General features: G+C 47.1%; 2 protein-coding genes across 5 annotated transcripts; one reads left to right on the top strand and one right to left on the bottom strand.

Moving 5' to 3' along the window:
- The first annotated feature begins 5287 nt into the window (after positions 1 to 5287).
- On the top strand, positions 5288 to 11090 carry LOC119337159 (protein FAR1-RELATED SEQUENCE 7-like). 4 transcript variants are annotated; one of them, XM_037609273.1, is made up of 9 exons: positions 5288 to 7507; positions 7875 to 7940; positions 8036 to 8113; positions 8193 to 8264; positions 8465 to 8663; positions 8948 to 9048; positions 9207 to 9274; positions 9362 to 9523; positions 10954 to 11090. In XM_037609273.1, the coding sequence occupies exons 1-5, from the start codon at positions 5315 to 5317 to the stop codon at positions 8471 to 8473; spliced, it is 2418 nt and encodes an 805-aa protein (XP_037465170.1). In that variant the 5' UTR covers positions 5288 to 5314; the 3' UTR covers positions 8474 to 8663; positions 8948 to 9048; positions 9207 to 9274; positions 9362 to 9523; positions 10954 to 11090. The 4 variants fall into 4 exon arrangements, with proteins under 4 accessions (XP_037465170.1, XP_037465169.1, XP_037465172.1 ...); XM_037609272.1 differs by lacking the exon at positions 10954 to 11090 and having other exon boundaries at positions 9362 to 9643; XM_037609275.1 differs by lacking the exon at positions 10954 to 11090 and having other exon boundaries at positions 8948 to 9006; positions 9362 to 9643.
- Positions 10854 to 16150, bottom strand: LOC119337158 (phosphatidylinositol 4-phosphate 5-kinase 9-like). The gene is made up of 9 exons (XM_037609271.1): positions 15922 to 16150; positions 13799 to 15158; positions 13193 to 13360; positions 12653 to 12818; positions 12318 to 12428; positions 11973 to 12160; positions 11710 to 11870; positions 11430 to 11601; positions 10854 to 11324 (listed from the first exon to the last, which is right to left on the bottom strand). The coding sequence occupies exons 2-9, from the start codon at positions 15073 to 15075 to the stop codon at positions 11042 to 11044; spliced, it is 2526 nt and encodes an 841-aa protein (XP_037465168.1). The 5' UTR covers positions 15076 to 15158; positions 15922 to 16150; the 3' UTR covers positions 10854 to 11041.
- Between the last annotated feature and the right edge of the window lie 7386 nt (positions 16151 to 23536).

Genomic DNA, 23536 nt, shown 5'->3' on the forward strand with positions numbered 1-23536 from the left:
CGGAACACTTCCTCCTCCACCACTCCTTCCCCACCGAACCACCTCCTCCTCCACCCCTTGCCACCCAACCAATTTTCTCCTCTCTTCCGCTTCCCCGTAGATTTTTCCAAATCTCTCCTTGTTTCTCGTTGAAGTTTTTTTGGAAGATTGGATCACCACGTGGCCGGATTAAGGTGAGATCTGGGTTATGCGACATGACTGTGAACCATAAATGAATTTTTGGGTCAAATGAGATGGTAAATTATATGATGGACATTTAATAAATACACGACAAACAATATTTTAGAACATGGTGAACATTTTTGAAATACAAAAACTTGCATGGTGGAGGAAAAATCATGAAAGAAAATTTAAAGCTGAGGGTAGACATGGAATTGAGTCAGGGCGAGTTGTGTGTCAAGTGTGTACATGCAACTAGGTTAGACAAGTTTGGTGTCGAGGGTAGACATGGTATTATGTCGGGGTCAGGGCAAGTTATGTGTCTATGGTGGACATCCAACTAGATCAGGTTGAGACGAGTTGCGTATTGATGGTCGACATACAACTGGGTTAGGACAGTTGCTTGTCATGGGTGGACATATGCAACAAGGTCGGGAAAGTTGTGTGTCGAGTGTGCACATGCAACTTGGTCAGAAATGGTCGAGTTGGGGGTCTAGGGTGGACATGCAACTGACATGGAAATGGTTCCAACGACTATGCATTTCGAACGTGGACATGCAATTCCGTAGGTGTCGGGGGCAAGAAGGCGAGTTATATATCGAGGATGGACGTGCAACCAGATCAGGGTCTGGAAAGTTGTATGTCGAGAGTGGATATTCAACTTGAACAAAGGGTTCGAGGGCCAGTTGCATTTTCAGGGTGAACTTGCAACTGGGGCAAAGGGGGTCAAGGGCCGGTTGCAGGTCAAGTGTGTACTTACAACTGTGACGAAGGGTCAAGGTCCAATTGTGTGTCAAGGATGAACTTGCAACTAGGGCAAAGGATTGGGCAAGTTGTGTGTCGAGGGTGCACTTGCAACTGGGACAAACCCTCGACGCCAAATTGTGTGTCGAGGGTGCATTTGAACAGGCAAAAAAACAATCAGGCCTCGATTGTGTGTCGAGTGTGGATTTGCATATAGGACAAAAAGGTCGGGCTTAGTTGCATGTCGCAGGGGTGATACAACAGCCCACACACAAAGGCGATTATCTCCTAGGAAAGAAACAAAAACCCAACAATGCTCTAGGCAAACTGAGCCTAGATCAGATGATTAGGTTTTTATGGTGGAACCAGCCCACCAAGGTCTTGGCACTGGTATTCCTGTCTAACTATGGAGGCGGCAGTGATAACTTCTTTAAGACTTTCAATATTCGTCCAGCGGGAGGAGGCATTCCTGTCTAACTATGGAGGCGGCAGTGATAACTTCATTAATCTCAAAGATGATATGGTGGTTCAGCCTCTCCAATATGCTTATAGGGACAGGGATTGCGTCGTGCGTTCATAGGGGTGAGTGTATATGGCTATGTATGAGCGTCTGCGTCTGTACTATGTTAAAAAAAATCATTATTTCTCATCTAGAAGAGAATTGACAAAACTGAATTTCAATTATTTTTTCCTAGGATACATTTATTCAAGTCCAATTAGCTAAGCAAAAGGTTTTCTTTTCGAGGTGCTTATTCGTTACGATATCGAACCGTTTGTGCTTTGTCTTGTTGGGAGTCCGGTTTTGTTTCTGATAAAAATTCCGAGTCGAGTCGGATTATTAATTAGGCGCTCTTATTTGACCACTGTTTATATATATATGCCTACGTACGAGCGAAAACGCAGGCACGGTCGATTCATGTTGATTGGAAATAGCGATAACGATATGATGAAGCCCCCGATTTCTAAACGACCCTGCCGGAGAGGCTGGAAGTCGTCGCCGGAATCAGCACTGCCTTTACCCTCCGGCGGTAACGGTAGCAGCTTCATCCCCGATGAAATAATCTTCTTGGAGATACTGGTACTTGTTCCCGTCAAGTCCCTCGTTCGCTTCCAAGCCGTGTGCAAGTCATGGCGCGCCACATTAACCAGCACTCCTTTCGTGCGCAGGCACCTGGAGCTCTCAAGGTCGACCATGGTCCTGGTGCCGCGCAAGTACCAGGCCTCTCGATTCCTCAACGTCTTCAGCTTCCAGCCAGGCGAAAGCAAGTGCGCCGAGCTGATGGTCCGAAAGGAGTTTCAGCCCCAAGGGATCCCGGCGTTCAGCATTCCTCTCCACTGCGACGGCCTCATCTTGATCCCTGCCTTAACGGGGTCAATTTTCATCTGCAACCCGGCCACTGGAGAGTTTGTTGAGTTGCCACCTGGAAGCCCCAGCCTTCTCCATGAACACAGGGTGGCCTTTGGCTTTGATCCCTGGAGTGGTACCTACAAGGTGGCCAGGCACTTCATCCGCTCCTACAGAGATATTCCACAAATGGATGTGGAAGAAGGAGGCACCACCACCACCACGAGTAGAGAATACAGCTGCGGACATGAGATCTTGACATTCGGTGGCGACGTCGGCAAGGAACAAGCAGCTTGGGTATGGAAGGCCACCGTGGATCCGCCGTACCCTATCAAGGCCAGGACCCCGATTTGTCTCCCGGGGGCCTTCTTTTGGAGTGCTCTCAAGTCCATGCTACTACCTGCAAAGGTTATCTCGAACGTCATCCTTCGATTCAGTTTACTTGATGAAACATTTACGGTGCACCCTAACCCTCCATGCAGCGATATTCTAGGCAGGAACGATTCACTATGTGCGCTAGGTGAAAAGTTATGCTATATCCACTCTACCTCACCGTGGGACATTTCCATTTGGTTGGCGGAGGATGGACCAAATCTGGCTTGGTCACTATGCCGCCGAGTCTGCCTGCCGATACCAAGAATGCTTCTTGCCTTTGCTTGCGCCTCGACTGACCGGGACAAGATATTCATCTCCGTTGATGCGTGCATCCTTCTCCGGTGTGATCTCCGTGACGGATCCCTTGAAGAAATAATCAACATGCCACGTGACATGCTGTATGATCTCCGGAACGGCAGAAAAATCAACATTGGTGCGCTCTTTGTTGCCCACTACACGGTGCCATATGTGGAATCACTCCTGCGCATCAGGCCTTCGAGATAACGAGCCATCATATCGTATGTGATCTCATCAATAATAAATGTCGTCTAATTTCTTGTGTTGCAGCCAAAATAAGCGAAAGCACATTAATATACGTCTGTTTTTGCATTGTTCTTACCTAGTCCTTACAATGTATTTCGTTATGAGTTGATATTGTCCATCACATATTTGAGATGCTACTGATACAATGCTGATGCTTGATCCTGCTTGTTTATAAAACTGCCAAATTGACAGATTATCGCTAATATTTCTTTTCTTTGTTAACTTGTTGTTTTGACTCACAGAGTGCTTTAGAATCTGGTGAACATCGAGTATCTTTTGTCTTCCTCCTATCCTCAACAAGTAGTAGTTTATGAGCAATCTTATGGTGATGCGTGTGTCTCCTTAGAGCAAAATTTCCAGAGCAACTCAGACGCGTTTTCTGAAGATACCTCCGAAATAACTAAATCGATAAGCACAAGAGTGTGTGTGGTTATTCATATTGATTTTGTCAGTACGAAAGATCAATAAACTTAATTCTTTTTCTGCCTCCCATCTTCTGGCCTATGGCTCTATTTCTTCAGGAAAAAATCAATAAACTTTTCAGGCCTTTTGGAGCTCTTGAAAAAAATATACTTTTTCTGTTCTTTATTTGGACCATGTTTTCAGTTGTCTGGTGATTTACTTAGACTTTCCCTCTGCATGTGTTACATGCTGATTGAAGGGGAAAAGGCATTAGAATTGCGCATTAATGTGCAAAATATAGAGTAAATTATAATAAGAAATAGTGATGCAAAATGGACGTATCGGCTCCCCCAAGTTTAGACCCCAAGCGTAAGCCGAGCTTAAACATGGCACAATTTTATGAAGTGTGGAGTCGATAGTAAATAATACCAAAATGACAGCATCGGTATTTACTTTCATGATTTTTTTTTCGAAAAGGGGATATTCCCCGGCCTCTGCATCAGAAAGATGCATACGTCCACATTTATAAATAAATAAGTAGTTCAACAGAGTCTTATAAAGTGCTGCAACAAAGGAAACTGGCTCACACAGAGCAAGCAAACTAAAACACTGCCCAAAAGCCACAACCGGCTGGCAACATATAGAGAGATAGGTAACCTAGGCGCCTATCCTATTACATGACCGCCATCCAAACCGGTTGAAAATATCCCGCGCTACCATCTCCCACCGGACAGATCCAGTAACCAAACGCGCCCTGGCCTCTGTCAGAGTGAGTAATGACCAAGCACGGATTAGCGCAGTAGCCCGGAATAGAACCTGCAAAAAATGAATAGTTGTTGTTCTATTAAAAGCCAAGTCATTTCTGCAGTTCCAAATTGCCCATAACAACGCACATGCTCCTACACGAATTTGTCTAGCTGTTTCGGCCTCTATACCCAGCAGCCACGTTCCAAACAACGACCTGACCGAATTCGGAGGAGTAATGTTAAAGGCAATCTGCACCGAGCGCCACAACACCCTCGCCATCGGGCACTCAAAGAAAAGATGCTTGATGGTTTCATCCTGATCACAGAAACTACACCTAGTAGATCCTGTCCAGTTGCGTTTAATCAAGTTATCCTTCGTTAGAACGACTTGTTTATGCACAAACCACATAAACACTTTGATTTTTAGAGGAACCTTAACTTTCCAAACGTGTTTGGAACTAGGAATTACACTAGAGTTGATGACATCAATGTACATCGACTTGACTGTGAACGCACCAGATTTAGTAAGTTTCCAACACAACTGATCAGGCTGATGAGAAAGCTGAACCTCCATAAGTCTACTCACCAGATGAATCCAATCCTCCCACCGGTCACCCACCAGCACCCTCCTAAATCGGATGTTAAGAGGAACCGATTGCAGACTCGTTGCAATCAGAGCCTCACGTCGCTGCACAATTCGATAAAGTGCCGGGTACTAGAGTGCCAGTGGTGCATCACCTAGCCAGGTATCTTCCCAGAAACGTGTGTTATTGCCATCCCCGACAACAAACTTTGTCCTGTTAAAGAAAGTAGCTTTAACCCTCATTAACCCCTTCCAGAAGGGCGAATCAGTGGGTCGAACCGTCACCTGCGACAAGGTTTTAGAGTGCAGATACTTGTTACGAAGAATCTGCGCCCAAGTTGCCTCAGTCTCGGCAGATAACTTATATAGCCACTTACTTAGAAGGCATCGGCGCGGCCGGAGGACTGCACGCCGCGGATGGACATGGAGTTCGAGACGGAGCTGCAGGCGTACGACCTCTACCGCCTCTACGCCTTCAAGCTCGGCTTCAACGTCCGCCGCCGCTACACCAACCGCAGCAAGACCTCCGGCGAGGTCACCTCCTGCAAGTTCGCCTGCTCCCGCGAGGGGTTCAAGGACCACAAGACCGCCACCGCAACCGCCGGCACAGCTAAGCTCCCCCGCGCCGCGGCCAGGCTCTCCCGTGCCGCCGCCGCCGCCATCCCCGCGCCGGACGGCAGGACCGGCTGCAACGCGCACCTCACCCTCCGCCGCACCAAGGCCGGCGGCAGGTTCCAGGTCTCCGCCTTCCAGCCGCGCCACAACCACCCGCTCTTCGCCGCTCCCCGCGGCCCGCCCAGCCCCTTCCACTCGCCGCCGGATGCCGCTGCCGCCGTCGTTCCGCCGCGGGATTTCATTGACGACGATGCAGCAGCGGGGGCGGCATGGGCCGAGGGAGAAGGGCCCCTGCGCACCAGGCGGCAGTGGGAGATCAAGTACGGGGAGGCGGCCGCCCTGCTGAACCACCTCCAGCGGCAGTCGCTGGCCGACCCGGGGTTCCACCACGCCGTGCAGCTCGACGTCGAGGACAAGGTGGCCAACGTCTTCTGGGTCGACGCCAAGATGGTCGCCGACTACGCCCACTTCGGCGATGCCGTCGCCTTCAACGTCGTGTCCAGGAACAGCAGCAGCCTCCGCCACCTTGCCTCGTTCGTCGGTTGCAACAGCTTTGGCGAGCCCGTCGTCTTCGGGCTGGCGCTCATGTACGACGAGACCTGCGAGTCGTTCCGGTGGCTGTTCCAGACGTTCCTGCAAGCCATGTCTGGGCGAGCACCCAAGACCTTCATTTCGCATCAGGACACGGTGATAGCAGAGGCCCTGTCCTTGGCGATGCCTGGCACGACGACGGCTCATGCCATATGCGCGTGGCACATAAAGCATGTTGCAAAGGGGAACATACGTCAGCTTTCTAAAGGCGATGCCAGTTTCATCGAGGAGTTCAAGGCGTGCGTCGACGGAGAGTATGACGAGGAGGCGGGATTTCTCGCCGCATGGGATGCTATGATCAGCAAGTACGAGCTTCGTGACAACCCGTGGTTGCAGAGGTTGTTTGAGGAGAAACACAAGTGGGCTAGGCCCTACGCGAAAGGGGTCTTCTCGGCCGGGATGGAAGGCACACGGTTGAACGAGCGCCTGAATTCTGAGGTGCGCAGTCATCTGAGAGCAGAGGTGGACATTGCTCTGTTTTTGAGGCATCTTCAGAAAGTGATCGGCGACAGGCGGCACAGAGAGTTGGAGATGGAATATGGTTCAAGGTTGATGATGCCCTACCTCAAAATCAGAGCTCCTGTTCTGACACAGGCTTCCGAGGTCTATACCAGCGTGATCTTTCAGCTTTTCCAAGAGGAATACGAGGAGTTCCAGTCAGCTTACATCGTGAGCCGTGATGAAAGCGGCCCGTGTCGGGAGTATGTCGTCTCGCTTGTGGAGAAGGAGGACCGGCGGTACACGGTTTATGGGAACCCTACGGAGCAGACTGTCGCATGCTCGTGCGGCAAGTTTGAGACGATTGGCTTCTTGTGCAGCCATGCTCTCAAGATTCTAGATGTTATGGACATAAAGTATATACCAGAGAGATACATCATCAAGCGCTGGACCAAACATGCAAGGCGTTTGACCTCCTCTTCACCGGAGGTTCCTGTTCCTGGGCAAGCCGTTCAAGCAGAGGAATCATTGGAGATTTCTTCTAATCGCTACCAGCACTTGTGCCCAAAGTATGTCAGGCTTGTTGCCCGTGCATCAGAATGTGAGGAGTCCAGCAGAGTACTAGACCAATTCTGGGGAGAACTTGGCGACAAGGTTGAGCAAATCCTGCAGAAACAAACCAGCATTAGCAGCGCACCTGTGACACTACAGCCTGATGTTCAGAATCTTAAGATGGCCTTGTCTTCCATCACGAATGGCACTGAATCAGAAAATGTTCTGGACATATCAAGCAGGGCAGCAGCAGAAACAGTAGTAAAGAAGAAAGTCCAGAAAAACAAAAACCGTCAGAGAAATTGCATTGAAAACGGTCCGACAAAGAAGCAGAAAGTGCACTCAGAAGAACCTGCAGTAGTGCAGTATGGTTTGGTAGATGGTTCTGCCCAGTCTGCAAATGCTATGTTTCAGGTAATCTTGCTATTTTCTTCATTGAGGTTGAGGTATCTGTATCCATTTTAACCATGCAAATTTGAAATGTATGCCTTATGTTATGTTAATTAAACTAATTGCCTAATTGGGATCCATCATGTATTACATTTATTGGCCGAATGCATCGTATTATATGAAGTTCTCTGCTGTCCTAGGATTCTCTAAGAAATACAAGATTCTCAGCAGAGCAACTGTACATCATAAATTTATAGTCAAGTACTTGATGAAAATTAGGTGTACCAGGCCTAAGAATCTCAGTTTCCAGCCTTTTGCGTTTATTTCATCTCATACTGTGAATGTTAGTGCCTCTTAGTGCAACCAGTATTCTAACATTTGCAACACGCAGGGCTTGGAGGCTCCTCCTAACATGTCCAAAATGGGTAGCCAAACTCCAACCTATATACCTTACATGGTATGAATTTATGATCTCTGAAGTGCCTCCCTAGAATATTTGTGATATTTTTGGTCATGTTGTATGAAATATTTACCTACTCCTCTTTGATCCAGGGGACTGACTTCTCAAACTCTATGGGGACAATCAACTATCAAGGGATGCATCCTGGCGCAAGTCTGGGGTTCACTCTGGTATTAAGACCACTTTGGATTAAACACTTTACATATGTTTCTGGCCAGTGTAATAATCATTAAAATTTTACTCCTGCAGTTACCTTCTCAGGAACTAGGCTTTGTCCCCTGTCACGCTTCTCAGGCGTCAACTGACAGCCAGCACAGCCAGGTAAGATGTTAGCACAATACGTCTAAAATAAATTATAAACTGATATGCAGTTACCTCTTTACCCTGCTATGTTTCTTTCTTTCCTTTGTGTAAAGGTTTATTGTATTCTGTATTTTTTAGTTGTGTCGCCACTTTCTCCAACAATGCGCTCTTAGGCCCAAGATCAGCTGAGTTCACTAATCTGCATTCTTCATCTGCAGGCCTTGTAGAAACCAATGACTACTTGAAAGGCCTTGTAGAAATCAATGTCTACTTGAAGGCTCTCTCTTTGGAGCACAATCAATGGGAATGACCGAATGAGAAGTCGTATATGGCAATGGGAAGCTATATACGGAGCACAATCAATGGGATTGAAGGCTTCTTATGATGTCCATAACTGTATATGGCAATGAGTAACTGGTATGTCCAGTAAAGCATTTCAGTTGCTACTGTGGTCACTCTCAACCTGGGCGCTTTTGTATTTATTTTAGTTTGCAAGTTGGTACTTGTTGTCCATATGCTGAGTGCATTTAACCAGTGGTGTGGTTCAGTTGTGAAACCATCCTTTTATTTAGTTTTTGGGTATGAATTGTGGAAGAGTACTGATATGATCTGTTTCACCAATTCCAACTTTTTTTCTTTTGAATTTCTTCATCTTAATACACCCATGAGGTCACTCACCTGATAACAATTTTGTTAAACAGTCTTTTACTACTGCAATGGCGGATGCGCTCCTGTTTGGACTTGGTAGTGCTGGGAGGTGGTACTGCATAGATGGTTTACTCAAAAGATACACACGATTTTGGTAGAGTTTGTATCATGCCTGTGCATTACTATACTAAGTTACAGTGAGAACCTGGGAAGAGTCTAGTGTTCCTTCTGAGCATGTAGCTTTCCTCTTGCTGTCAAGATATATCATTGTATATTTTTGTCTGATTGTCCAAAATGCCTTCCTGTGCGCAGGTTAGTGGTGTGTGGATTAAGATTTCAGCCAGGGGTGTCTTTGACTTAATAGCTGGGGCATGCGACAGGTACTCTACATATGCTTTTGAAATCTTTGCCCGTCGATGATTCAGTTGTGAAATCTCTTTACTGGATGTTTGTAAAATTGGTCACAGGAAAGTGTGACCGCTTGGACATGAGAAGCAATCCGTGATGCCGAGGATCTTGTAGATGATTTCAGCTGGTTGAGATGATGGATGGATGCATCTTTCTGGATGGAGAATAGGTGAAGTTGGATGAGGTTTGGAGATGGCGTGTAACCTACGTACACATGGATGGTATGCTCGTCATCTTTCATGCATCTTGTATGCGGAAAAAGCTCTCTGGTGTATGTATGTAGTGGTAGACTGGTAGTAGTATGCAATGCATGATAGAAAAGTAGAAAGCAGAGTTCAAACCGAATAAGCTTTATTTCATCTTACTTATCAATACAGTATGATGGCAACAATCATTAACATGCATCTCAGGATGGCGTAGTCACCAACCATGTTTATTCCTCTCTGTTACCGTCTTTAAATTTCTGTTTATAAACAGTGGTAATAACTGCTATATATGATGCTCAGTGGCCATGCTCGCCGCCATAGCCACCTCCACTGCCATAACCATAGCCTCCGCCGCTTCCATGCCCAAAACCACCACTGCCGCCGCCACCACCACCTCCCCCTCCACCGCCGCCTCCTCCACCGCCACCATTCATGCCACCTCCTGAACCATAGCCTTCTCCATACCCAGACCCATAGCCACCTCCACTGCCATAGCCGGATCCACCACCGCCTCCTCCTCCACTACCTCCCCCACCACCTTGACCGCCAGCACCGTAACCCGAGCCATAACCACTGCCGTAACCGGAGCCGTACCCTGAGCCCATGCCACCACTTCCTCCACCACCACCGCCGCCATGGCCACCGCCACCACCACCACCGATGCCGCCTCCAGAGCCATATCCAGCACCATAGCCTGAACCGTAGCCATAACCATGACCGCCGCTTCCACCGCCTTCTCCTCCACCTCCACCACCACCGTAGCCGCCACCTCCAACGCCAATGCCGGTTACAGCGACCGGGGCCCTTGCGGCGGCAATGAGGTGGGTGCCGGTGACCAGGACCAGGAGAGCAGCGAGAGCCAGAGCCTGCTTGCTGGTGGTGGCCATTGTGACTATGTTCTGCTGTTGTGTTCGGCTTGGGATCGATGTCGATACAATTTATAGGCGAGCCGGGGAGTGGTGACTTCCATTGGCATTTGACACGTACAATTGATATGAGATATCAATCATCGGTTCATGTCATCATCTCACCTAATTAACACCACTAGCTAAGCTCCTGTTCATCACAACAAAAAGGAGCCAGTAGATAAGCCAATAGCAGATGACAGATGTATGGATGGGTTTGGGTAACAGACACGTGTCATATCTATATGTGATGTGTAGTAGTATGGTGGGGTGGTTGGTCATCTCAATATGGCAGAAAACCCAACCACATCCATGCATAAGCATAATGGAGCACTCACCACTCACTGCTGATGACTAGTTTTGTCAATGCTGCTTTTTGACAAAATACACACACTGCTTTCGCTTCCAACCATCTCAAACCACACACATGAACAGCAATGTAGCAAGCACAACACATTTCCTTTTGATCTTTCTGTTACATCTTTTCTTGCTGGGGACATTTCCTTATTCATCTCAAACTTTCTGTTATATTGTGAACAGCAATATAGCAAGCAGAGCACATTTCCTTGGACCTTTCTGTTACATTTTTTCCTGCTGGGGAGAAGGAAGGAAAGATGAATGAATGAATTTATTGGTTTGGTGAGTTTTCCGGGAAGACGGTGCGGATGAAGTTGAGGAAGCGCTCCGAGTAGAACCGGGGCTCGACCACGGATATCGACTGGGGGTTATACTTGACGGACTTGTAGGCGTGCTCCACCTTCTTCCTCATGCTGTACTCCTGCAGGATGTCGATGATCCCGATGTAGAGCACCACGTCGTACACCTGACGGAGCGGTTTGCCGCCATCTTCCTCTTGTTTCTCTTCTTTCTCTGCTCTCGCTGGCATGTTCACTCCTAGCTGGATCTGAAGCCTGTCCAGTTTGACAACAAATTCTTCAGTTAATCTCAGATCATAGGTTAGCATTGGAAGCAAATGAGGATTGACAAACATTAACAGAATAAATTGATTGATCAACCTTGCTGTGCCTGGAAGCAGGAGATCCACTTCCTCGTAACAAGCGGACGACGACCGCAGGCGGCTCCCCCTTATGTGAGGGCCGACAGCAACTCTACCATCTTGGTTGCTGCCTCGCTGCACCAGAACCAGCCCTTCACGGTAGTTATAGGCGGAATCATCCTCCATGGCATCTGCATCACCGTCGTCATCAAACAAGCAAAAATTTGGCATTCCAAATGGGTTCATTGGACAACTTATTACTCAAAGGAATGGAGATACTACTTTTTCATGCTTACAACCTTGCTCCGAAAGAACGGCTAGTTTGTTGTCTTGCAAGATGGTTTCAGGCAACGACCCTCCTCTTACAAGGCTTTGGCGAGCCCGGTAGTGGAAACCGAGAAGCAGGCTGTAGTCCATTATGCCCTGATTCTTGAGAAATTCGCTGTCGATCTCAATCTGCCTACACATAATAATAGCAAGAGAACATAATGGACTGTCACACGGAAAACTCGCTGTCATGAGGATAAGCTGCTTTTTTTCAGGTCAGAGAGAAGATGCTTACTTAAGCAAAGCATCCCGCCAAGAAGGCTCGAGATAGAATGAGTAGTTGAGATCCAGGTCTTTGAGCGTCGTGTTGTCGTCGATTTTAACCTTGTCGGTAGATCTGCCTAAGGATGAACCTTTCAGATCGAATCTTCGATGGATTCTAAGTTGTGTGCAGAACATGTTGCCCATCACTACAAATCTGAACTGCAGATTCAAACAATCAAACAAACAGTTAAATATCAACTAAAGTAGAATTATCAGATATGACAAATAATATATCCTTTTTCATGGCTGAAGCTTTTCACAATAGAATTATCTGTAACCTTTTTAAATTGAGCAACAACCGTTTTACTGTCATTACCTTTTGGCCACTGGAAGGTTTCACCCGGTGGAGGCCAAAGAATTTAGTCACGAGTGTGTTATCATAAGTATGGACATGGCGGTAATAGTCTCGAAGCATACGCAAAAGAACCTACAAGCAAATATCATGCATGTCAGGAAAAACTCAAGTTGCAGATGTAAACAAATGAACTTAGGGACAGCTTTGATTCAATATGGACAGCATTTTCTTAGTGTTAGGCCAGATAATTGAAAACATGAGATTCTTATCAAGTTACCAACACATATTATTGTCAGTTAGCATGAATAGTTGCACTGCTTATCATAAAATCATCATTGAATAGAAACAGCAGAAACCTGCACTTCAGATTTGCGAAGAGTCTTGATCATGAAGCGGTCGTCTTGCGATAAGAAAAACATACTTCCACTCTTTCCAGGAGACGACAGCTCCCGAAGTGCGTCACTTCCAGAAATGGAAATCATGTAATCTGCTGTATCAAGCTTGAACATCTCCCTCAAATTTCTGTAGGTAATCAAACACTAACAAGAAGTCAGTCCTGTTATTATGTTCTAAAGTACTAGAAGACAGTATTGAGTATTTCTCAGAAAAAACAAAACAGTACCTGAAGTCGTAAACAGGGTAACAGATTCAGAGTTTATAAGGAATCAATAGTATCATAGAAGAAAAGATTCAGGGAGACTGCAACTGCAGCAGCTTAATATACCTAATTAAGCTGTTGAACTTTCCAAGTTCCTTCATGATATAATTATGTTTCTATTCTTACTTGTCATGCTACGTGTACGGCTGTACGTATCGATAGGAGAGTACATACTTGGTTCGACTAACCTGAAGTATACTGCTCTTCAAAGTAGAAGTGGGACAGAAGCAGAACAAACCTGAAGACCACCGGACAGTAGTCCTTCCACTTGAAATCGACGGCACGGTGCGCAGGGGTAAGCCGTGTTCCTTTCGTGGGGAAGTTCATCCAGAAACTAGCTTTGGGGCCGAAATCAGAGGCTTGCACCTCACGCCTCTGAATTGGCGTAATCTTCCCAACCGTGTACCTGAGTAGTACAATCACATATATAACGACCTTTTACCGACCATGAGAAAACAACTTAGTAAGGTATTTTCAACAAGACACTCTGTTGGGTGTCGGTAAAAGGAGAAAGGAACAATTTGCTGCCAGTTTCTATCTATCTATAGCATAGTGGCACCTTTTAACTTGAGGGCATGAAAAGCGGCCATCTTTCCATGACTCGGAAAATTCAGAGCTACTTCGGTGCTCTTATATATGGGTATGGTATGTTGGCAACTTGCTACATGTATGTCACAATCCTCTGTTTAAATAAATAGAGGCAATGGACAATATATGAACTGATATCAGAACATTCCATATATAAGTACAATGGGACAACTATAGAACTAACAATGCAGAGAAGGAATTAAGCTGCTGAAAATTCAGATTATGCAGATGGCTTGAAATATATATGCATTATTACCTGATTCCAAGCTGTAAACAGAGCATCAGATCATAGCTCCTGTGCCCTTTGATGATCATCTCCCCGGGCCTTTTGACATCCTTGGCCGCCCTGCTCTGCCGACGGCTCAGTTTATTGGACGAGTCGAGGCAGCTCCTGTTCAGCACGACCTCGCTGATGAGAACGCCCTGCGCGTACTCCCTTTCGAGTATCGGGAGGCTAGAACAACCAGCCATGTTTTCGTCACTACGGCCTTGTGTTTGTGTTTCAGAACCGGCACCGGTTGGCTCATGAACGCCGATGATCTTCTCGATGGCCACTCCGATGCTCCAGCGCCTCTGCAGAGACGGCTTCTTCACCGGAGGCCGCTCGAAGCTCAGGTTTCTCAGGGACAACATCTTAGCACCTGCTGGTGCAGCAGCAGGCTCTTGATCTGTGTCGGCCTTCGCATCGAGGGAAGAAGAGGAGGTGTCATTTGTTGACATGTCATCAGGCAGCACGCCCCTGTTCCTCAGATCATCGATGTAGAGCTGGTGGGCCGCGGGAACCCTGCAATTCTTAGGATAGAAGGTGCCTTTTCCGTCCTTGAACCCCCTGGTCCACGTCCCGAGGTAGCTCCCGCCGTCCTCCCAGGTGTAGAGCCCGTAGCCGTGCATGGCGCCGTCGAGCCAGTTCCCCTGAAACGAGTCGCCGGTGGCGCTCCATGTGAGCACCCCTTTGCCGAACATGGTGCCGTTCCTCATGGTGCCGGCGTAGGTGTTGCCGTTGGCCCAGGTGTACCTGCAGCCATGGCCCTCCATGTGTCCCTGGACCCAGGAGCCCTCGAATGCGTCCCCGTTGGGGTACGTCTGGCGCCCGTGGCCGTGCTTGCGGTCCAGCTTCCACTGCCCCTTGTAGGTATAGGATGATGATGATGATGATGAGGAGGAGGAGGTGGTGGTGCAGGGGCCGGCGGCGATGTATGTGCCCTGGCCGTCCATGAACCCGGCGGAGTAGTCGCCCTCGTAGACGGCGCCGGATGGCCAGAGCGTCCTCCCGTGGCCGTGCCTCGCGCCTCTCCTCCAGCCGCCCTCGTACACGCAGCAGCTGCCGCCGGCCCAGACGTAGCGGCCCGTGCCCTCGGGGAGTTGCTGTGCATGTGATGATGATAGCGTGCCGGAGTAGACGTCGCCATTGGGCAGCGTGATCTCTCTCGCCCTGAGCCCTGCTGCTTCTGATGCTGAGTTTGGTCTGAAGAAGCTGGGAGGAGCAGCTGCTGCTGCTGGCGTTGTTGGCTCAAGGTGGTGGTTGCTGGCCATGCTTGCATACTACTAGTGGAGTAGTGGTGCCTAGGTAGCGGGTAGTATGATGGGTGCTCTCATCTCATCTCATGTCCTGTCCTCTACATAAATGAAGTTGAATCAAGCCAAAAATGAGCACTAGAACCGAAACAGGAGCGAGCAGAGGATGCATACATGAGCGAGCAGTTTGCATACAAGACAAGACAATAGGAGAGAAGAGAAGAAAGACAGAGCAGCCTGTGAGGGCGATGTGGATGAAATCAGGAGATGCATACATGAGTGAATCAAGAATGAGCATTGTTTTGTTTTGTTTTGTTTTGTTGCAAGTGAAAGAAAGAAAGAAAGAAAGAAAGAAAGAGTTTGCATACAGATAGAGGAGAAGAAATGAAGAATGAGCTGCAGTGGTTATGATTTGCCAGATAGAGGAGATAGAGGAGAAGAAATGAAGAATGAGCTGCAGCGATCCATGGTGGTGGATAAAATCAAGTGACAGCGGATACAACAAGGTTCTGATGAGGTACGTATAAAATCAGGTGGCAGTGCTAATTCATTCATTTGATTCGTTCACCAGGAAACTTATTAGTGTAAGAAAAATAGGAATGCTGCTTTGCTGAATGAGGAGTAGAGCACACTGTAGGTACTGCAACCAATGTATATACTAGTAATAAACTAAGGGGGGTCAGCACACAATCACAATCCTAATGTGCACTAGATTAGATTAGATTAGATTAGATTAGATTGGAGATGGAACATGGTAGGATTGTAGGTAGGTAGGTGAAGATGTTGAGCGAGGAAACAATCCATCCATCCATCCATACAAGCAAAGCAAGAGAAGAAAACAAGTGGAATGAAGATGAAACGTACCTACAATGCGAGGGAGGTCGCCGCCTCCTACGCCGTACCGTTGAGGAGGAAGCCTTCTTCCTTGCTTCCTCCTCTCCTCTCCTCTGCTCTTATATATGCGGTGCGGTCGTATGTAGCATAGGCCAATGATGAATGAGTGGGGTGGCAAGGGAGGTCGCCTTCTTCCTTGCTTCCTTCCTTCCTTACAGATGAGATGACCTCCCTCGCCACCGTCTCGAGGAGGAGGAGGAGGAAGAAGAAGAAGGAGGAGGAACAAAATCTTTTCTTGTTACCAAATTTATTATTTATATATTACGCTACCTTTGTTTCAACTAAAACACTTTAATTTTTCAAGTGAGGGAGGGCGGGAGTATTATTAAAGCAGCAGCGACTGCTCCAGTCTCCATCCATGGATCCATCTGCACATGCACATGCACATGCCCAAAACAAAACAAAAATAATAAAGCAGAGCAGAGAGCAGAGGGGCTCACTTCCACGTGGCGCCCATGTGACCACCTGCCAGCCCAGGCCCACCCTCTTCTCTTCTTTCTTCACGTGTGGATGTCCCTATACACCTCTTCACATTTCTTTCACACGCTTACCAAGAGCATCTACAGCCACGGACATCAAATCCGGTCCCTCAAATGCGTCCGCAGGCGTTGACCGGTTACACTTATGCTCTGTGACATGCATCCGATTACCTCATGTTTCACCCCATATATCTAGACAAAACTCACTCGTGCCGAACGAACGAGAGGGAAGGATTGGATGGGCAGGGTTTGGTGCCGGCGGTCAGCTTAAGTAGCCGGGCTACGTCACTACGCGGCATCATCGGTCCGGTCCGACGGAGGAGGAGACCAACTTCAGACCATCGGGTACATCGGCCAGGGCGTTTGAGGAGGAAACACTTTACCGGAGGCCGCTCGAAGCTCGAAGCTCAGGTTTCAGACCGTCTGCCCGGGCGTTTGAGGGGTGTCTAAGGCGCCTGGTTATAGCTAGATGCTACCTCTAACCATATATTTCCTGCTCCAGTATTCATACATGCGCTGGACACCTACTAATCATACAACTCCCCAACTGATACAAGTACTAGAAAAGTAGTACTAATTGTATAGCTGGTAGCCACCTTTTGCATTTGCATTTGCATTTGCATTTGCATTTGCATGCATCCAACCTTACCCACGGTCGAGTAGAATAGAATATATTCCCTCTGTCTCTATGTCTCTTCCTACGTACGTAGGACTAGTTGTATAACACATCAGGGAAGAAAAAGGATCAAGGAAACTTACTTTGGACGACCGATCGATGCCACTGCGTACCTATTATGACCTCAACTGCGGGTAAAATATCTTATTAGGGCAGCAGTTTGAGAAAAATAGCTAGCATGTCCCATATGTCATCCACTAAAGAGAGAAAAAAACACCTAGTCGCTTTACCCGGCTATCGCAGCTGCTATCCTCCACCCAAAATCCCCTTCCCCTACCCATGTGTGTGATCTTGTTTAAATGTGTTGACCTTTGTTTTGTGAATCCATGATTTTGTCTCTCATTTTGTTGATCTTATTAGTAGGGGTTCCAGAAGCACCTTGAAAACAAAAATCTGTCCTCTTTTTGTCTTGTAATGGAAAAAAGAAGAAGAAATGGATGTGAATGTTGCTCTAAAAAATTCAATTACAAGCTAATAATCTCTGAATGTAATAGGGCATTGTTTAGTGCCATCTAATTCATGCTTAATTATTTCTATCCATTTCTGAAAATTAATATCATTGTTTTTATTCAATCGTAAAATAAATTATGATATATATGTGCTGAAAAAGTATACATGCTGAAATATTGTGTTTATGCGGAAATGTTGAAAAATACACGGTGAAGTGTGAATTGAGTAAGATGATCGAGATGGATATTGTTACCAGAGGTATTACCTGAACCTTGCCGAGTACGGGTATGAGAATAGCTTGAAACCCAACGTGCGGGTACATGTATAAGTTTGAGCGAAAAATATTGAGACATTATAGGTTTACGCAAAAAAATATTGAGACGGTACGGGTTTGGGCGACCATTACTCACACCCGAACCCGGCGAGTGCCATGTATCTCCCCTTTCCTTTGATCTGATGCAACTACTAGGATACAACACATGCACTACTTTGCTTTTAGTTTCTTTCTTTACTTTACCCGCTGGGTGGCATGCCATGCCAACCAACTTTGTAACAGGAAAAGAAAAACAATCAATCATTCATACTGCATATTGGGAGTGTACACACACATAGATGTAATCTGACCTTTTTGGCTTTTGTGAACCCTTTTCTTCTTAGTTATCAACAAGATTTAGGTAACATATAGATGGATCGATGGATAGCGGTCTATCTTTTTCAGGCGCTTGGCCGAAAGATGCATCATTCAAGGATACAACTGAGTGTCTACTGCAACAAGTTTTGCCCGGCTCCGGCGAGGGAGGGCCGATGATAGTGGCGCACCGGACCGGTCGCCACCTATATGTGGTACGTAAGTAGGAAATTCACATGTAGAGCTAGAATAGAATATATTCGCTGCCTACCTTCGTTGCTGCAATCTGTAACAGCACAAAGACACAAAGAACCTTTGCTTTGATCAACCCACTCTATATAGCTAGGTAAGGTATATTTCCCCTGCCTTTTCCATGCAACTACACCCCACCATACACCTGCACTATTTTACTTTGCTTTGTTTATATGACTACTGGTTGCCAACTACCTGAACATAACTAATCAACTAACCACTCACTTTTCTTTTCACAAAAAAACTAACTACTCAATTTTAATTGCCTCACGAGTAAACAAAACTAAACCAATCACCATGCGCACGTGCATGAATAATGGTACATATACAATCTGACTTTCTTTCATTTCATAGAAAATCTTACCAACAAGCTACATAGTCCGGTAGCGGTATATCTTTTGCATGCAGGCGATCGAGCTAATAAAGCAAAGCTAGAACAATTTGCTAGCACTAAGAGTACCCTTCACAGCATATGATGATATGAACATATGGCTGTCATCTGTGACAAGACAATTCGCTCCCTCGAACAAATTCTTTTTTGTTTGTCTAGCTACTTTGTTTATTAATTTATCAAAGCAGCAACTGCTTGATCGATCCATCTGAACATGACAAAAACAAAACAAAAATAATAAAGCAGAGAAGTGGTGCCATGTGACCACCAGGTACTAGCTAGGAGCAATATATACGTATCCAAGTGAGTGATGAGTTCGTAGCTCCAACATACACCAACAATACATGTTTCCTGCTGCAATTGATCTTCTCCCACCGACGAATGTATGTACATGCGTCCAGACCTAGTACATACATACACAACTCAATCAACTGAGATACAAGTACAAAAGTAACTGACTTGTACTAGTAACTGGGCTCCTTTTGAACCCACGATCGACCCGACCTGAGTAGAACATATTCCATGTGCATTTCTGTCTGTTCCTAGTAGTTGTACAACAGATGAGGGAAAAGAAAAGGATCAATGAAGCTTTGGACGACCGATCGGCCTGATACAACCCACTACGACGCAACACCCATGCACTACTTTACTTTACTTCCTTTTTTTTCCTTTGAGAATTTTGTTTACTTTACTTTACCGGCTGGGTGCCATCTGCCAACCAACTTTGCAACATGAAAATTAGAAAACCAATCAATCGTTCATTCATACTGCATATTGGGAGTGTACACATTTATATATAATCTGACTTGCATGACTTTTGTGAGCCCTTTTCTTCTTATGAACAAGATTTGTGCAACGTATGGATGGATGGATAGTGGTCTATCCTTTTCAGGCGCTCGGCAGAAAGATGCATCTTGCATGGGCGGATCCATACATGTACAGACGACCGCTAGCTAAGCTTAATCCCCAATTGCCAAAAGGAAAAGAGAAGAAGAAGAAGAAAGGCTAAAGCTAAAATGCATGCTGCGCTAGCTAAAGTACCTAGTGCCTAACTCTCTTTCCCTATCTCATGGTAACACCACCTTTCACAAGAGGAAGACATGGACACTTGCAGCTTGCAACCAGGGGAGGGCGGCCTAGGTTGTCCTCGACGCACCCTGGTCGGTTGTTTGACATAGGTCGACAGAGACCTCGTGCATCGGCCACGGTGAGGGCTCTTGGTTGCTCCTCCGTGTTGAAGTCAGAGTCGCTTTGCTCGAGACAAGTGATGACATTGACAGTTGCTCTTGAGAGAGTCAGTGTCGGTGCTATGTTTTGTGGGCGTGTTGTACCAATTTTCGTTCGGTTTTCCACCAATAAATCATGCAATTATCTCCTTAACTACTATTATTAATAGATAATAGATTGAGGTTCCAATTTCAAATCGGAAGCCTCTACGAGGTACGTACAAGTACAGCGCTAGCTTGAGCATCAAAGGTGACGTACACGCATGCACGAGCACGATCGATTGATTTCCTGTAGTACGTATCTAGCAAATTCACATGTAGTAGTAGAATATATTCCCTCCACTGCTCCAGTCTCTAGGTCTAGGTAAAAGAAAGAAAGAAACAAGGAACCTTCGCTTTCATCAACCCACATAGTGTGGTACTATCTTTTGCATGCAGGCGGTCGAGCTAATAAATATAAAGCTAACCAGAAGGAATACTAGCATACGTGCACATATACAATGAAAATAAAATAAATCAACCACCAATCACCGCGTACGTGCATAATCATTGCGCATATACTATTTGACTTTCTTTCTTTTAAAAATGAACAAAAATCTTATCGACAAAGCTAGATACTACTATATAGATGATAGATAGTGCGATGTGTATAGTGATATAAGCATATATACCTTTGCTTGGAGGCGGTGGAGCTAATAAAGCTAACCAGAAGAATACTAGCGCTAACTATATAGCTAACCAAAGTATAGATACTCTATGTCGATCGTATGATGACACGGATCCTTCGTCTTTCTTCTTACTTTCCAGATCGTCTAGCTAACGTCCTCATTAGATAGGTATATTTCTCCGCGATCGCTTTCTTGCCTTTTGAGTTGCATGTAACTGCGACTTAACAGTGCGCTTTATATACTTTAATGCCAGCTAGCATATAAATAGCCCATCAATCTTTTGACCATGCACAATACATACATTTTCTTCTCCGAAAAGGAGGTTGAGACCCCTGACGTCCCTATAGAAAAGGTACACGCAGCCATTTTTGTTAAATTATACAACAAAGTCCGACAAAAAGAGCACATCGATTAACCCGAAGCCACCTTCCATTGACAGCTGTCCCTACCCTACAAGCTTAATGGTGGGGGTGGTCATGATCTGGGCCATGTGTGGATGTGCCCTACAAGCATGTAAATTATGCACAATGCATACGTGTTGTATGACCTGCCTTTTATTTTGTTATCAACAAGATTGATTGACATTTCAGTCCAAAACATAAAAAAGAAAAGATGGATTGACACTTGATGGTGTATCTTTTCAGGCGCGCTAAAGGTAGCTAAGGGCATCTCCAAGGGGATCCACATTACGCCCCTATTTGTCCGGACTGAATTTGTCATCAAGCTGGTTCCCCATTTCGGTTCGGATAGTCTAAAATCCCCTACTTTACTTTCTTTTTTCCTTTGGGAATTTATTTTACTTTACCAGGTGTCGTGCCATGCCAACGAACTTTGCAACCAAAAAATAATCAATTTAATAATTCATACCGCATATATAATCTGACTTGCATGACCTTTGTGAATCCTTTTCTTCTCATCAACAAGATTTAGGTAACATACATTATACATGTTGGGACCGATAGTGGTCTATCTTTTTTTCTTTTCAGGCGCTGAGCCGAAAGATGCATCATGCATGGACGGATTCATACAAGTAGGCACGCACGCACGCACGCTTAATCCCTAAGTGCAAACACGAAAGGAAAATAAGAAGAAAGCCTAAATCTAAAGTGCATGCTGCACTAGCTAAAGTACCAGGTAGTACCTACTCCCTCCGTTCCAAAATAGATGACTCAATTTTATATTAACTTTAGTACAAAATTAGTACAAAGTTGAGTCATATATTTTGAAACGGAGGGAGTATATGTCCTATCTCTCTTTCGATCGATAGTTCAAATTTCTTTCCTTTCCTAGATACTACTACCTAACTCACATATCACATATATCTACATATGCACGCCTCTTGGTTGTTACCCTATACTCTCCTTCCGTATCAAAATATAAGACACATTTTTTGACAATGTCATAGTGTTTAAAAACGTCTTATATTTTGACACAGAGGGAGTACTTATTATCATTTAGGTCTTAACATCAAACCTTAATGTCAAAACTACAACACCTTTGGAGAGAAGGACTTGGACACTTATAGCTCGCGCGCAGTCTCGTGCGTCGACCACGGTGAGGGCTCTCTTGGTTGGTTGTTCTCGGTTCTCGGAGTCACCTTCTCACCTGTCCTAAGGGCATCTCCAGCCGTTGGCCCCCCAGGGGGCGTCTAAAAGCGCCGCCTGGGGGGTGAGCCGGCACAAAAAATGGCCCTGGGGCGAGTCGGTCCTCAGCCGTCGGCCCACAGGGCCGCCCCCATGCGCGTATTAAAAAAAAAAGAAGGGCCGTTCGGCGAAGTTATGATAAAAAGTAGTTAAATTTCGGCTAAACATGGCAAATTTCGGCGAAATTCGCGCATTTTCATTACATTAACCTAATCTAAAAAAGAAAGGGGCTGAAGTCGTCGCCGCCATCGTCGTCGTCGGCCTTCTCCTCCTTGACGCGGGCGCCCCTGCTGGACCCGGCGTTGCCATGGCGGACTGGCGGCGGCGCGTCGTCGTCGTCGTTGTCGCTGTCGCATAGGACGACGACCCCGTCTTCATCGCGGCCGTGTCGGCGCTCCTCGAAGCGGCGCAGGGCGGCACGCTGGCGCTCCTTCACCTTCTGCCGGCGCGCCTTCTCCATCGCAATGGAGTCCTGGCGCGCCCATTCTAGGGCCGCGTCGTCGTCGTCGAACTCCGCCTTCACCGGCGCCAGCCCCGGCTCCGTCTTCACCGGCGCCAGCCCCGGCTCCGTCTTTGGCTTGACGAAGCGCGGAGGAGCCGACGAGGAGGAGGCGCCGGCCGCCCTCGTTGATGACGATGCCGGCGCTGCGAGTGCGCCGGCCGAGCGGCGACTCCGCCGCGGGCTCGGCCTTGACGCCGAGCAGGGCCGGAGTGCCGGAGGAGTGCGATGAGGATCGGGAGGAGGAAGAGGAGGAGGAGGACCCGAACCTCCTTGGCGCCCATGGCCCGACGCGTCGGTGCTGCGCCGGGGGGTACGCCAACGGCGGGTCGTTGCCGCCCTCGAGGTACGTGAGCACGCCCTCGAGTGTGCGGCCGGGGACGCCCCACCAGAGGTGGCGCCCCTCGTTGTTCTGCCGGCCGCCGACCACCGGCGCGCCGTTGGTGGACGCCAATCGCTGTTGCTGGCGGAGCTCGAAATACGCCGCCCAGGCCGCGTGGTTGTCGGCGGCATACTGGGGGAGGGCGAGTTGGGCGTTGGTGAGGGACGCGCGCACGATCTCGACCTCCTCGGCGAAGTACTTCGGCTTCGCCACGGCGTCGGGCAACGGGGGAATGGGCACTCCCCCGGCGCTGAGTCTCCACCCCGTTGGCCCGGCGCGCATGTCCGACGG

The sequence above is a fragment of the Triticum dicoccoides genome, chromosome 7B, assembly GCF_002162155.2.
Source record: "Triticum dicoccoides isolate Atlit2015 ecotype Zavitan chromosome 7B, WEW_v2.0, whole genome shotgun sequence".
Taxonomy (NCBI): domain Eukaryota; kingdom Viridiplantae; phylum Streptophyta; class Magnoliopsida; order Poales; family Poaceae; genus Triticum; species Triticum dicoccoides.